Below are 16,527 nucleotides of genomic sequence, written 5' to 3' on the forward strand. Positions count from 1 at the left end.
ACCACTGTTTGGGCGCATGGGAGCGCTCGGAAGGGAAGGAGCTCCATTTGGAATGAGGACTTAGATGGAATGGTCTGCAGGTGTCACATTGCATTTGCAGAGCCCCTAATGTACCTAAACAGTAGAAACCTCCCACAAGTGACACCATTTTGGAAACTAGACCCCCTAAGGAACTCATCTAGATGTGTTGTGATAGCTTTGAACCCCCAAGTGTTTCACTACAGTTTGTAACGCAGAGCCGTGAAAATTAAAAAAAAAAATCTTTCCCCCCAAAATTATTTTTTAGCCCCCAGTTTTGTATTTTCCCGAGGGTAAGAGGAGAAATTCGACCCCAAAAGTTGTTGTCCAATTTGTCCTGAGTACGCTGATACCCCGTATGTTGGGGGAAACCACCGTTTGAGCGCATGGCAGAGCTCGGAAGGGAAGGAGCGCCATTTGGAATGCAGACTTAGATGGAATGGTCTGCAGACGTCACATTGCGTTTGCAGAACCCCTAATGTACCTAAACAGTAGAAACCCCCCACAAGTGACCCCATATTGGAAACTAGACCCCCCAGGGAACTAATCTAGATGTGTTGTGAGAACTTTGAACCCCCAAGTGTTTCACTACAGTTTATAACGCAGAGCCGTGAAAATAAAAAATCTTTTTTTTCCCCACAAAAAATATGTTTTAGCCCCGAGTTTTGTATTTTCCCAAGGGTAACAGGAGAAATTGGACCCCAAAAGTTGTTGTCCTATTTGTCCTGAGTACGCTGATACCCCATATGTTGGGGTAAACCCCTGTTTGGGCACACGGGAGAGCTCGGAAGGGAAGAAGCACTGTTTTACTTTTTCAACGCAGAATTGGCTGGAATTGAGATCGGACGCCATGTCGCGTTTGGAGAGCCCCTGATGTGCCTAAACAGTGGAAACCCCCCAATTATAACTGAAACCCTAATCCAAACACATCCCTAACCCTAATCCCAACAGTAACCCTAACCACACCTCTAACCCTGACACACCCCTAACCCTAATCCCAACCCTATTCCCAACCGTAAATGTAATCTAAACCCTAACTGTAACTTTAGCCCCAACCCAAACTGTAGCCCTAGCCCTAACCCTAGCCCTAACCCTAACCCTAACCCTAGCCCTAACCCTAGCCTTAACCCTAGCCCTAACCCTAACCCTAACCCTAGCCCTAACCCTAACCCTAGCCCTAACCCTAACCCTAGCCCTAACCCTAGCCCTAAACCTAACCCTAACCCTAGCCCTAACCCTAGCCCTAACTCTAACCCTAGCCCTAATGGGAAAATGGAAATAAATACATTTTTTAAATTTTTCCCTAACTAAGGGGGTGATGAAGGGGGGTTTGATTTACTTTTATAGCGGGTTTTTTAGCGGATTTTTATGATTGGCAGCCGTCACACACTGAAAGACGCTTTTTATTGCAAAAAATATTTTTTGCGTTACCACATTTTGAGAGCTATAATTTTTCTATATTTTGGTCCACAGAGTCATGTGACGTCTTGTTTTTTGCGGGACGAGTTTATGTTTTTATTGGTAACATTTTCGGGCACGTGACATTTTTTGATCGCTTTTTATTCCGATTTTTGTGAGGCAGAATGACCAAAAACCAGCTATTCATGAATTTCTTTTGGGGGAGGCGTTTATACCGTTCCGCGTTTGGTAAAATTGATGAAGCAGTTTTATTCTTCGGGTCAGTACGATTACAGCGATACCTCATTTATATCATTTTTTTATGTTTTGGCGCTTTTATACGATAAAAACTATTTTATAGAAAAAATAATTATTTTTGCATCACTTTATTCTCAGGACTATAACTTTTTTATTTTTTTGCTGATGATGCTGTATGGCGGCTCGTTTTTTGCGGGACAAGATGACGCTTTCAGCGGTACCATGGTTAGTTATATCTGTCTTTTTGATCGCGTGTTATTCCACTTTTTGTTCGGCGGTATGATAATAAAGCGTTGTTTTTTGCCTCGTTTTTTTTTTTTTTTCTTACGGTGATTACTGAAGGGGTTAACTAGTGGGCCAGTTTTATAGGTCGGGCCGTTACGGACGTGGCGATACTAAATATGTGTACTTTTATTGTTTTTTTTTTTATTTAGATAAAGAAATGTATTTATGGGAATAATATTTTTTTTTTTTTTCATTATTTTGGAATATTTTTTTTTATTTTTTTTACACATTTGAAATTTTTTTTTTTTACTTTTTTACTTTGTCCCAGGGGGGGACATCACAGATCAGTGATCTGACAGTTTGCACAGCACTCTGTCAGATCACTGATCTGATAGGAGTGCAGGCTGCTTCACAGTGCCTGCTCTGAGCAGGCTCTGTGAAGCCACCTCCCTCCCTGCAGGACCCGGATCCGCGGCCATCTTGGATCCGGGGCTGGAGGGAGCAGGGAGGGAGGTGAGACCCTCGCAGCAATGCGATCACATCGCATTGCTCCGGGGGGCTCAGGGAAGCCCGCAGGGAGCCCCCTCCCTGCGCGGTGCTTCCCTGTACCGCCGGCACATCGCGATCATCTTTGATCGCGGTGTGCCGGGGGTTAATGTGCCGGGGGCGGTCCGTGACCGCTCCTGGCACATAGTGCCGGATGTCAGCTGCGATAAACAGCTGACACCCGGCCGCGATCGGCGGCGCTCCCCCCGTGAGCGCTGCCGATCGCATATGACGTACTATTGCGTCCTTGGGAAGTAAAGCCCACCCCACATGGACGCAATAGTACGTCTAATGGCAGAAAGGGGTTAAGGATCCAGTATATCCAATTTCGGACTGCCAATCCTTTTGTTCTCCCTGAAACAAACTGCCACCAGAGATGCCTGTCAGTGACTCTGTTATAGAGAATACAGGAATGCTTGGCAGAGTAAGTGTTTTTTTGTATGCAAGAGGTGGCTGGGATAACTGCCAGCCAAGCAATTGGCTGAACTTTCATTCGCCCGGTGGTCCACTTTAGAATTTTCAACCCATTGACACAAAGAATTGTACTACAGGATGTCATGCGTCTGGGTACAAACCCTTAAGCCTGTGGTTTGTGGTCAGCTTCTCTGCTGAACCACAGCAGACACACTTTTTCTGCTCATGCAGTTACCAAGAGGGACTGCGGGGTCAGGATCTCTAGTCAGTACAGGAACCAGCATGGTCACTCTGCTCTGACCTCCGATTCTTTAGGAGGAAGATGAAGCTCTTGACGACCTTTCAGGCAGCATAGATCTAGTGTATGGTAATGCTATCTTTACTCATTCAGGAGCCACAAGCGACTATGGGGTGAGGGTCTCTAGTCTGTACAGAAACTGGCAGGGTCAATTGCAGTTTTTAGTATGTTACCTAATTTCCCAAGTGATTTGCTGCACTTTTATAACATTATCCCCAGCCCACTCCATTTTTTCTGTGCTGAGAAGCCATCATAGATTCTGCGGAAACCCTGACCGGGCAAATGCTGTTCTTGTCTTTGGAGGTGGCAGACATCAAGCGGCAACAACAGCGTGTGTTATCTGCCATTTGGATGTTCAGCCTTATTTCCGTAGGTTAAGCCAATCAGTGAAAGACCAGCTAGGATTTAGCTGTCGGCTGTTTATTTTCTCTACCAATTTTACATCGCTTTTGCTGCGGGGGGGGGGGGGGAGAGGGGGGGGAGGGGGGGAGGAAGGGGCAGAAGGTGATCAAAGATATTGACTATAATTTACATTGAAAAATGATGCAAATTATACACTAGCTTATCTGGTCATCTTAAGATGCTTTTACATAGAAAGATTATCATGAATGAGCTTTCTTAAGAATGTTCACAACTATTTTTCTGTGTGATCAAGCCGCCGATCGCTCAATCAATGAGAAAAATGCTTGTTCATCAGATAGAATGATCTTTTTGCATGGCGAAATTGCTGTACTCTTGATAGTTGTGATTAAAGTCTGTACTGATTGTAGTTCTGGCCCTGCATTTATGTAGTGATGGTGTTTTCGTGATGTATTCCTGTACTGATAGTGGTTCTGGTAACATTTTCCTGTAACAATAATGATTCTGATGATGTATTCCTGTACGGGCGTTAATTCTTATCTTACAAACATGTCACAATCCATAACTTGTCAGATAACATGATACATGGCTATGTTAACAAAGTACTATGCTGTCCGACAAGTTAAGGAAATAGAAACTGGATGCAATATTGCAGCTGTGTACAGTATGGTTTGCTATAAAACTATGAAGTGCTTCAGGAAAAATTGACTTTGAAAGGTCAGTTGGGAACTATGTATTTCATATGACAAGTCTGAACTGAGGTAGGTATTCGGTGGCTCCAGACCTGCCCAACTACACAGCATGAAATTCACATGGTTGTGATGTCATATCAGATTCCAGTGCCAGGAACTCAGTGAAAATCTGATGCGAGATTGCAATGTTCAAAGCAATTTGTAGCATCTGCAACCAACCTGTGACATATAGGGCATGCTTCAGATCTAAAAATCCAAATCATATGTGTTTCAAAACCCCATTCACTAGAATTATTCTTTACCTTTTCTGCACCCAAACTATAATGAACAAGTTTGAGAAATGCATAAATGGTCAAAAATAAAAATTTGAAAGATATTTCGCTTGGTTTGTTGTTTTACATAAGCTTAGCATCAAAGAATAGCAGCATGCAATATATTAAATTGTGCATTGGATAACATTTCATTGCCAATTTATTTCTGAGTCTGAATTTCATTTTTTAACTAGTAATTAATTTAAAATGGGAGTAAAATACTGTTGGCTGGTTGACAGCACCAGAAAAGTAATAAGCTATTTAATGGAAATATTGATCAGTGTACTAGACTGCATTAATTAATATACACAATAAATATGATACCTTACCGTACATATCTGCTGCTTCGGCATGGCTTCTGAGTGATTTTTCATATTGGTAAAGAGCATTGTCAACAGCTCCTAGGTTTTGGAGTAATACAGCCATCTTTCTTATAGAGAATTGCTTTCCATTACATAGGTTCAAGCTAGCAGTAAAACACTTTTCAGCCTGACTAAAATATTTTAATTCAGCGTAATGCAGACCAACATGGTTATATAGTGTTCCTGAAAGCAGAAGATGGAAAAAATAAAATGTTGGGTGTATAAGCATGTTTATACATTCTTATGCTTGATCTATTTCTTCCATTATGTACTAACAGAAACAACATTAATGGCACCGCACAGAAAGTTCCTAAGCATTACTACCTACAATATAAAATACACCATATGCTGGTAAATAAGAAGTTAGAGTACTAAGCAAAGTTTGGTAGTTATATTTTATCCACTTTGGCTTCATTTATACATCCTATGCTTGTTGTCAAAAGGTGTGTTGTCAACACAATATATTATTTTGGAGTTAATCACAAATTTGATTTTGTTTGACTGACAGTTCTCAAAAAAGGAGGTATTTCCTATTTTGGTCCCATATGAAAACCAATCTTGCCCATGCCAGTGAAAGGGCTTGCAAAATAACAGATAGAACATGTATGCAATCCATGTGCAATCCATTTTTTATTGATTTGTCATTAGAAAAAACTTGAGAAACCTTGTTTAGTTCTTTTGCATACAAGAAAAATAGATAAAAATCAATAAAAATCAACCAAAAAGAAATAAAAATCCAGACCAGTATATTGGTGAAAATAGGTCCATTTTATGTAAAAAAAAAAAAAAGGGTAATTTTTCCATTTTGTTGCGGGTGCTATTTTTTTCAAAGCTACAACAGGAAGTGCAGTCACATTGATAGACATCCTTAAAAGGGGGATTTAGCTAGATTGAAAATTATAAATCATGGATCTCTGGGGCTCCGACTGTTTGGACCCTCCACCAATATAGAGAACGGGGCTCTTCTGAATGGACCAGAGGTCCTGCATGAGCACCTCCACTCCATTCATTGCCTATAGAGCGTCTGTAACTTACAGATGTGCCATTTCAGGGGCAGCTGGGAACTGGTATTTGTAGCCGGGGGGGGGGGCAATATCCATGGCCCCTCTCTAGGCTATGAATATCAGCCCGCAGCTGTCTGCGTAGCCTTTCTGGCTATAAAATATAGGGGGACCTCACGTCACTTTTTTTGGGGGGTCCCCCTGTTTTAATAGCCAGTAAAGGCTACGCAGACAGCTGCGGGCTGATATTCATAGCAGGCTACAAATATTGGCCCCCGGCCGTCGGCTTTCCCCCTCTGGCGCAGAAAATTGTGCGGGAGCCCACGCCGTTTTTTTCCGTTTTTTTTTTAAATTCAACGCTCATTAAGGCTACTTTCACACTTGCGTCAGTACAAGTCCGTACGGATCCGGAGGAAAAAACTCGCCGGATTGTGCCTGACGGCAAAAACCTGATGTGTGAAAGCAGCCAGATATATGGATAGATACATCTATGTATCTATAGATATATCTATCTATAAATACATCTACGTCGGCTTTCCCCCTCTGGCGCAGAAAATTGCATGGGAGCCCACGCCGTTTTTTTTCCATTTTCTTTAAAACTAAACGCTCATTAAGGCCTCTTTCACACTTGCGTCGGTATGGGTCCGTCGCTATGCGTCGGGCCGACGTACCGACGAACGTTGTGAGATTTGTGCACAACGTGGGCAGCGGATGCAGTTTTTCAACGCATCCACTGCCCATTTTGAAGTCCAGGGAGGAGGGGGCGGAGTTTCGGCGGCGCATGCATGGTAGAAAATGGTGGACGCGACGGACAAAACAACTTTCACTTGAACGTTTTTTCATGCCGATGGTCCACCAAAACACGACTGATCCATTGCACGACGTATGCGATGTGTGGCCATCCGTCGTGATCCGTCGCTAACAAGTCTATGGGTAAAAAACGCATCCTACGAGCATATTGATATATGTGTGAAAGCAGCCAGATATATGGATACATACATCTATGTATCTATAGATATATATATCTATAAATATATCTATAGATAGATATATCCATAGATATATAATAGAAAGGCCGATGTTTCTAAGGCTACTTTCACACTTGCGTTTTTAGCAATCCATCGCATTCCGTCATTTTGGGAAAAAAAACAGATCCTGCAAATGTGCTCGCAGGATGCGTTTTTTACCCATAGACTTGTATTAGCGACGGATTGCAACGGATGGCCACATGTCGCGTCCGTCATGTAACGGATCCGTCGTGTTTTAGCGGACCGTCGGCACGAAAAAACATTCAAGTGAGCGTTTTTTTGTCCGTCGCGTCCGCCATTTTCTACAGCACATGCGCCGCTGAAACTCCGCCCCCTCCTCCCCGGACTTCAGAATGGGCAGCGGATGCGTTGAAAAACTGCATCCGCTGCCCACGTCGTGCACAAATTTCACAACGTGCGTCGGTACATTGGCCTAACGCATAGCGACAGACCCATACCGGCGCAAGTGTGAAAGAGGCCTTAATGAGCATTGAATTTTAAAAAAAGGAAAAAAAGGCGTGGGCTCCCGCGCAATTTTATGCGCCAGAGGGGGAAAACCGATGGCCGGGGGCCAATATTTGTAGCCTGCTATGAATATCAGCCCGCAGCTGTCTGCGTAGCCTTTACTGGCTATTAAAATACAAAAAATACCAAAAAATTATGTGGGGTCCCCCTATATTTTAAAGCCACAAAGGCTACGCAGACAGCTGCGGGCTGATATTCATAGCCTAGAGAGGGGCCATGGATATTGCCCCCCCCCGGCTTCAAATACCAGTCCGCAGCCACCCCAGAAATGGCGCATCTGTAAGATGCGCCAATTCCGGCACTTAGCCCCTCTCTTCCCACTCCCATGTAGCAGTGGGATATGGGGTAATAAGGGGTTAATGTCACCCTGCTATTGTAAGGTGACATTAAGCCGGGTTAATAACGGAGAGGCGTCAATAAGATGCCTATCCATTATTAATCCTATAGCAAAAAAGGGTTAATAAAACACACAAACATTAGGAAAAAAGTATTTCAATATTCTCCATTTAACCATACTTACCATACTTCAGCGCCTGCAAAAAACGTAAAATAGTAAACCATATACTACCTGTCCCCCATAGTCCAATTAATATCGAGTGTCCCACAATGATCTCCCCTATAGAACAGTGACATCGGGTGATGTCACTGCTCTATAGGACCCTCAGTGACACACTGACACGAGACAATGGCTCCTGCAGTGCATCACTGAGAGGTTACCTTAGGACAAAGTCTCACTTTATGGCAATTGCTGCGTGGGAAAATTTCTCATACAGCAATGCCAAAAGTGAGACTAGGGACTATTTTTTTTTACAGCGGCGGAGGAATACAGTGCGATAGGGTACTTTCCTCCCGTCATTGTGTTCCTGGAGCCCCTAGTGAGCGGTCGCAACAGCTGATGCTGCCGTTCTCCACAGGAGATCATCGTAGGACACTCGTGGATTTCTGCGGACAGGGAGTATATTGGTTGTTTGTTATTTTAATCTTTTTACAGATGACACTGGCTTCGAGGAACAAAGTGACAAGTAATGGTGAGTATGAACTCTATGTTTAATGTACTGTATGTCTGTATGTATGTATTGTATGTAAAGTATGAATGTATTGTATGTAGTATGTATATAGTATGTATGTGGTATGTATGTAGTATGTATGTAGTATGTAGTATTTTTTTTTTACATTCAACACATTAGCCAGATGATGGGACTACTACTCTCCCATAATTGGCTACTGTGTCAATCACTGTCACTGTTGCAGGCATCATCCGATAGGACTTGCAGTCCCATCAGACGATGCCTGCACAGACCCCCAGCAGCCCATAGAGAGCCCCGGCAAGCCCGCACAGAGCCCCGACAAGCCTGCACAGAGCCCCGGCAAGCCACACAGAGCCCCGGCAAGCCCGCACAGAGCCCCGTCAAGCCCGCACAGAGCCCCGGCAAGCCCGCACAGAGCCCCCCCAATCCGCACAGAGCCCCGGCAAGCCTGCACAGAGCCCCGGCAAGCCCACACAGAGCCCCGGCAAGCCCACACAGAGCACCGGCAAGCCCGCACAGAGCCCCCGCAAGCCGCACAGAGCCCCAGCAAGCATGCACAGAGCCCCCGCAAGCCACACAGAGCCCCCGCGGTCACGCACAGACCCCGCCCACACACACACACGCAGTCTCTGCCCACGCATCGCCCACACTCCATTATAGTGCATCATTGCACTATGGAAACTTCCGATTCCGGTATCCGATATCGCAAAAATATCGGAACTCAGTATCTGAAATCCGATACAGCAAATATCGGCTGATACCTGATATTTGCAGTATCGGAATGCTCAACACTACTTATAACCACCCACTATGGTTAACAAAAGAAATATGTGTATGAAGAATCATATACTAAGAACCTGTGGAACACACCTATAGGGAAACCAAAAAAATATATAGTGTGTTAGGAGGCAAAAGCTTACATTTGTTCACTAGAAGTGCAGAAATGGCTGCAGACTGGATTAGTTTGCAGTTTGCGCTTCACAAGGTGCCCTCAGTCGATAATTGCGCTGCTCAGCTGGAGGTGTAAGTCCGGTGGAACACCAGGGAGGCCTGGTTGATTAATCAAGCCTCCATGATTGCAAAGCAGCTAGATGATGGTGCGGCAGCGTGCTCTGGCCGAGAGATGCCGCCGTGAGATCGCATGGAGGGTGCGGGGGGGCTTAATGGTATTGACATCACTGAAAGACAAGCGCTCAGAGGGGTCAGATTTCTGATGCGTTTCCAAGGTACTCGGACCGTCTTGCTCAGGGATACTGACCTAGTACATGTCTTGCCTTTTATCGATACACTTACCCACAGTCCCTCCCACAACTAATCGGCACCAATGTGAGTGCTCCACAGCAACTGTGCAAAATAACCACTTGAGCAGCCATTGTAAATCCCCTAAAATCGTTCTGTATGTGAAAATCCTGAGGATCATGTATAATATTAAAATTAAAAACCAACAAGCTTTATTGAAATATTCTAAAACAGGACTACTTATTGTATATGATCCAAATTCACTTTTTTCTTTCCTTTTTTTCTTTCCTTCCTTCCTTAAAAAAATAATAATAATATTTAAAAAGATCCATTAAAACAGTTTTTATTCCATTTGTTAAAACTCTAAGTACTCAATAACAATGGTTATGAATACCCAAGATTTCAGAAGAAACAAAACTGCAATATAGTGCGTAGTATATCTATAAAATATATAATATATATATATATATATATATATATATATATATATATACATATATATATATATAATATATTTCCCATTCTGGGATAAAAACACTAATTTGTATAGATATCAAAAATACATATTATACTAAAATAAATACCGTTTTTCCCTGTGCACAAGACAACTTTTTAACCCTTGAAAATCATCTCAAAAGTCAGGGGTCGTCTTATATGCCGGGTATGGCGTGTGCAGGGAGCGGTCCTGGATGGCTCCCAGGGTCCGGAGGAGAGGAGACCCCCCATGGATCCCGGGGCCAGAGCCCTTGGCTACCATGGATTTCAATCCCTAAGAGCAGAATCTGGAGAGCGGGGGACTGCAGGTTCTCTGGCCACCCCTGCAGCACTAGAAGCACCACATTATAGAAGGTTCAGAGCTGGGACCGAGAGAACAGCTTGCAGAGCCCGCAATGTATGCTGGCTGGAGCTGCTGTAGAATAGACAAGCAGGGAGTACATCAGCTCATAAGCTGTTGAATCTCCAAACATATGGGCACAGAAACGAAGGCTTATTCTACCCACTTGGTGAAGTGGACTCCAGCTGCTTCCAGACCGGCCGGAGTCTAAACCTAGTGACCATTACCCCTGGATTCAACTTGCCATCCATCAGTAAGGGAAAAGACTGAATTATTTTGCCTCCTTGCTTCTTTTTGCTGCACTGGTCACTACAACCCCCATCATCACCCCAGGGGCATGCTCTTGCTAAGGGGAGTGATCTATCTTGCTGCATTGCCATCTATCCCCTGGGACCCCACTTGCAGCCCTGGCCATCCCTGGCCAGACACCTCAGCTGGCATCACGATACCATAAACTATTATCCCCTGTAAATATTCCCCTTTCACTTGCCCGATCAGGGCCATGGTGTTGGGCGATTGCCACTGTGACATCCGTGATAGACTGCCTGCCTGGCTACCGAGTACACCCAGCCTGCACGACCGCGGCACATACTCATGTCATACCTTAGAAAAATCACATTGTACTCGCATTACACTCGCATGACTCTTGTCCTAATTTTCAGGAACAACTCAGAGTGATTTTATTTATGCAGATGAGTGCGAGCCCTTACTGGTCTACTCTCATTTCTATGTTTTTGTCCTTTTGTGTAATTTTTTGCATGATATAAAATAATGAACTTTATGACACTACTGATAAATCTCCTCTTTTAAAAAAGCTGACTTGGAATGTTGGTACATTTCCCCAGTATGTATAGTTCATACAAAACATCAGAACAATGTTCTGTAAAAAATTATGTGAGTGATCTTTTATCTTCATTTACAATGCATAAAAAACAGTTACAAAGTTAGTGTTAGGGGCCGAGTTCCTGCCTCTGCACAGGGGGAATCTCAGGCCATCTCTTCTGCGGTCTCCCATTCTTCTCCTGCCGCAGTGGAGCCTGCTCAGCGGAGACAGCGATCCCAGCATCTTGCTCAGTCTTACTCTGTGCTAAGAGTTACTGCTGCATTTCCTGCTTCAGAGTAAAGGTACTGTCACACTAGACGATATCGCTAGCGATCCGTGACGTTGCAGCGTCCTCGCTAGCGATATCGTCCAGTGTGACAGGCAGCAGCGATCAGGCCCCTGCTGGGAGATCGCTGGTCGGGGAAGAAAGTCCAGAACTTTATTTCGTCGCTGGACTCCCCGCAGACATCGCTGAATCGGCGTGTGTGACACCGATTCAGCGATGTCTTCACTGGTAACCAGGGTAAACATCGGGTAACTAAGCGCAGGGCCGCGCTTAGTAACCCGCTGTTTACCCTGGTTACCAGCGTAAAAAAACAAACAGTACATACTTACATTCAGCTGTCTGTCCCTTGCCGTCTGGTTCCTGCCTTGACTGCTGGCCGTAAAGTGAAAGCAGAGCACAGCCACAGCGGTGAGTCACCGCTGTGTGACTCACCGCTGTGCTGTGCTTTCACTTTCACTTTGCGGCCAGCAGACATGCAGGAACCAGACGGCAAGGGACAGACAGCTGAATGTAAGTATGTACTGTTTGTTTTTTTACGCTGGTAACCAGGGTAAACAGCGGGTAACTAAGCGCGGCCCTGCGCTTAGTTACCCGATGTTTACCCTGGTTACCGGGGACCTCGGGATCGTTGGTCGCTGGAGAGCTGTCTGTGTGACAGCTCTCCAGCGACCAAACAGCGACGCTGCAGCAATCCGGATCGTTGTCGGTATCGCTGCAGCGTCGCTAAGTGTGACGGTACCTTAAGATCTCTCAGTGGAGATCGAGGGTCACATGATCAGATACTGCAGCTAAGGTCATTGGTCCTTCTTGGAAGGTCCATTAAGTGCTAGGTCTAAGTCCTGCTTTGCACACACTGAGCATGCCCGGGGCAAGATCTCTCAGTGGAGATTTAGGGTCACATGCTCAGGTATGGCAGTCTCTCATTGGTCCTTCTTGGAAGGTCTTTTACTTGCTGCAGCTATATAAGGCTAGCATGGCCGCACGGCCATGCGCTAGTATCAAATGTGTTTTGGCTTATGCCAGTGGATATTAAACCACTCAGTTCTTATGTGGTGTGAAGCTGTTAGCATTGGGACTGTACACTCAGGCAGGCAGCTAGCGTCAGTGGGGGCAATTAGCCTAGTTAGTGTATTAGTTATTGTGTACAGCGCGACTCTGTGAGGCAACAGAGTTCGCTACCAGTTCACACGGGGTGAAGCCTAACCACGTGTGAGCTCAGAGTCCATCCGCCATTACTTAGCAGCAAATATCTCTGCACGGTGGACCCCGGGCGGCGAACGCACCTTGTGGCTACCTACTCATTACTCGGTGCGTTCCGCTAGCCCTAACAGTTAGTATGAAGAAAAGAAAAAAATGCCTTTCGACTGACACATTTCTGACCATGTGGTCATTGTTCATATCCCATAGGAACATTTTGCTGCCATTTTGTATGAACTATAAGTGCTAGGAGAGGAAAGTGGCCAGGCACAAGCTGTGAGAGGGCACAGGCATGGAACAGCACTGTAACCATTTTGAATAAATATGACAAATATATACTGTATTTTTCAGATTATAAGACACACTTTGTTGAGGAGGAAAATGGGGGTGCATCTTATAATCCTAAGTGATCTTACCAAGGAGGGATAGTGGTAGTGGAGTAGGATCACAGAAGGCAGAGTTTAGTTGTATTTGACTATATTTGCCCCCTTTTCACATGTAAAGCGCCATGGAATAAATGGCGCTATTAAAAATGTACAGTAATAGTAATAATAATCTCGATCTGTGCATGCACCGCCACTGGTGGCCATTTTCCAGAAGCCCACCACAGGGAACTGAATGGGAAAGGGGACTCTGCTCATTGGCGCCAACATCTAATGAGCACCCAGGCAACACAGCATCGACGCACTCCTTCTGCCACCTCCTGAAGCAGTTACCCTGCCTCCTGTGACCTCGCTCCAATGGTGCTGCCCCCAGGTTAGCTATCATTAAACAAATTATAAGATGCATCACCATTTTATTTAAAAAAAATGTTTTTCCTATTTTCCACCCCAAAAATTTAGGGTGCAACTAATAGTCCAGTGCTTTTTATGATGAGCAAAATATGGCGCGTGTGTATATATAATATATAATTAACCATTCTAGTGAATGCCTGTCCCCATACTTCCCATCAACTCAAGTCAGCTTATGTAAGAAAGAAAATACACTTACCAAGCAGTTGTATATCAGATATACCTATCAATGACTCCACACAAGAGTTCAAAGTTTGGAGCACTGCAGCCTGGGAAAACGCTTGACTGTTTATCATGTATTTAGCAGCCTCTCTCATGGCCATAGCTGCATCTTCTAGTTTGTGGTTTTTTACGTATGTGTGACCTGCAAGTCTGAATGAATGTGCAGCAGAGGAAAGGTCACCAGTCATGACAAAACAGTACCCCAGCTTAATAAGAGCATCTGCAATACTCTTGACTTTATCATAACCATACTCATTGATGGCCCTTTCATAAAACTTCACAGCTTTGCTATACTCTTTCATTTCATCATAAGCAGCGCCAATATTGAAAAACAGATCTCCATCTCTTTCTTCCATTCCACTACGTCTGGATTTTAAAAGACATTTTAAAGCTTTCTTGGGTTTTCCAACACAAATATAAGTGGCACCAAGATTAAATAAACAGTCTTTCTGAATTTTTTCTTCTGGTATCTTGGAGGAAAGTAGGAAGGCTTGTTTGAAGGTTCTCAAGGCTCCATTTATGTCATCATGATTTAATAAGTGGCTTCCATCTTTGCACAGTGACAGTATTTTTGACTGAATGGTATTTTGCTGCTGTGGAGTTATTGAAACCTTTAAGTCTGCCATGGTGCTTTAAAACCTGTTGGAAAAATATACAATATCCTCAGATAAAAGGAACAGAATTATACTTTTAAAAAGTTGCCTTTCAAATGGCATGTGATATTGTGTTCTGCTTTAATTGGTGGATATATATATATATGTGTAATGACATATACGGAAGAGAGTGGAGCTATCTCGGAGGTAATTATGAAACATTGGGGTATGTTGGGCAAATGCCTACCCAATATTAAAGAGTTTAGAGAACCTCCACTTTTTTCATACCGTAGAAATAAAAATCTTGGTGATCATATAGTAAAATCAGATATTGGTTCCCTCAAAAACACTGGTCAAACCACAATCACAGGTAACAAACAGCATGGGTGTTTCCCATGTTTATCATGTGTAAATTGTAAACATATGATAAAGGGATCTACTTTTGATCATCCAGTTACAAATAAGCAATATAGAATTCGTGAATATCTTACATGTAACTCTGACCATGTTATTTATCTATTGGAATGCCCCTGCAAATTATGGTATATTGGGGAAACAACATGCGAGTTTAAAACCCGCATGAATAACCATCGCTTCTCAATAAGGAAAAAAAAGACAAGATCTACCAGTCTCGAAACATTTTGTAGAATTTAAACATACGGAAAAGGATCTAAAATTTAGAATCATAGATAGAGTCCCAGCGCAAAGAAGAGGGGGAGACAGAATAAATCTCCTAAAAAAATTAGAACTTCGTTGGATCTATGAACTAAATACACTAAAACCTAAAGGTTTAAATGTAGAATTTAAAATCTATCCATCAATGGTGCTACCTTAATGGGATATATCTATATGAATTGGGGTATATACATTCCGGTTATATGGAACATGCAGAATGAAGACTGTTCTACTGCTCCAATTTTAATAAGTGTTATGTTTGTATTTTTTTAGATACATCTCCGCTCCCAGCAAAAAGGTCCTTGCCCTGCTGTTTACGAATTGGATGTTCACGGTGGAGGACACAATTATTAATATAATTTTTTTATTTTTTTATCTGTTATAATTTATAGTTATTCCCCGTATATTTTCCTGATGTTGGTATGCTGGCCAGTTGAGATTGTCTTCATATGACTAATAAATATACAATTTGGCATTCAATAGCGAATATATTAATTTAATATTGAAAGTATCTCTGCTCTGTTTAAGATACTGGGCATAAGAAAGGCACACTGATATGGGTCCTCTTACGGAGATTATGTGGTCTGAGAAGGTCACAGGTCGAAGTAAAGGTCCATGGGCAGCGGGAGACAACCTGAATAAGGTGTTGTCCTGCTTGCCGAAGGTGGAATGTTATAGTGGCCCCTTTGATATCTGGATATAAGATGGATTTATTGCGTAAAAAGCAAGGAACATTAATAGAGAGAGCTTATCTAATAGCTTTGCGCTGCCACAACTAAGATGGAAGTGCGGGGCAGACATTGTCCTTGTGCGCAGGCGCGGATGAAATGAAGTAACGTCTGTTGTCTCACTGGCTAGCGTCACACCACATGGGAATGGGAGGTTTTTGACATGCGCAGTAGATCCTAGAGAACGCCGAAAATCAGCGGCATGTTAGTCCTCCAGGTGACTCCGTCTATTCGGCAGGGTAAGCGCCATACATTAATAATATATGAGGTTATGAATCCTTTTATGTACATTAATTAACTATGAATAACCCTAAAAGCAGTATTACTTGTGGGCAGGGGGAAAGGAGAGAAATTAAAAAGCACTTTAGCACTATGCACTTTATATAGGGTAACACTTGGAGCACTGTGGAAATATAATGTATATGTATTATAAATATTTGTAAACACATATTTGGCTATGTATTATGTAAATGATTGAGGATGGTTTGTATATAAGGACACAACTTGTTACCACCCATTGCTTGAGAAAGGCTCAGTGCGAGCCGAAACGTCGCGAGATGTGGGTCTGAAATAAACTTCACAGCCTTTTTTCACCTTTATCTGATGTTGGAGTGCTGCCTTCTTTTTTTGCTTGATATATATATATATATATATATATATATATATATATATAT

At 43.3% G+C, this 16,527-nt stretch overlaps 1 protein-coding gene across 1 annotated transcript in view; it reads right to left on the bottom strand.

Moving 5' to 3' along the window:
* LOC138676521 (tetratricopeptide repeat protein 24-like) overlaps positions 1 to 16,527 on the bottom strand; it is a 305,247-nt gene that overhangs the window by 190,701 nt on the left and 98,019 nt on the right. The window contains exons 2-3 of the mRNA XM_069765916.1: positions 13,835 to 14,496; positions 4,850 to 5,065 (exon numbers count right to left, since the gene is read on the bottom strand). Of these exons, the coding sequence (XP_069622017.1) occupies positions 4,850 to 5,065; positions 13,835 to 14,483 (865 nt within the window). The 5' untranslated portion in view covers positions 14,484 to 14,496. The remainder of the gene's footprint in view (positions 1 to 4,849; positions 5,066 to 13,834; positions 14,497 to 16,527) is intronic.

Source organism: Ranitomeya imitator, chromosome 4 (genome assembly GCF_032444005.1).
Source record: "Ranitomeya imitator isolate aRanImi1 chromosome 4, aRanImi1.pri, whole genome shotgun sequence".
Taxonomy (NCBI): domain Eukaryota; kingdom Metazoa; phylum Chordata; class Amphibia; order Anura; family Dendrobatidae; genus Ranitomeya; species Ranitomeya imitator.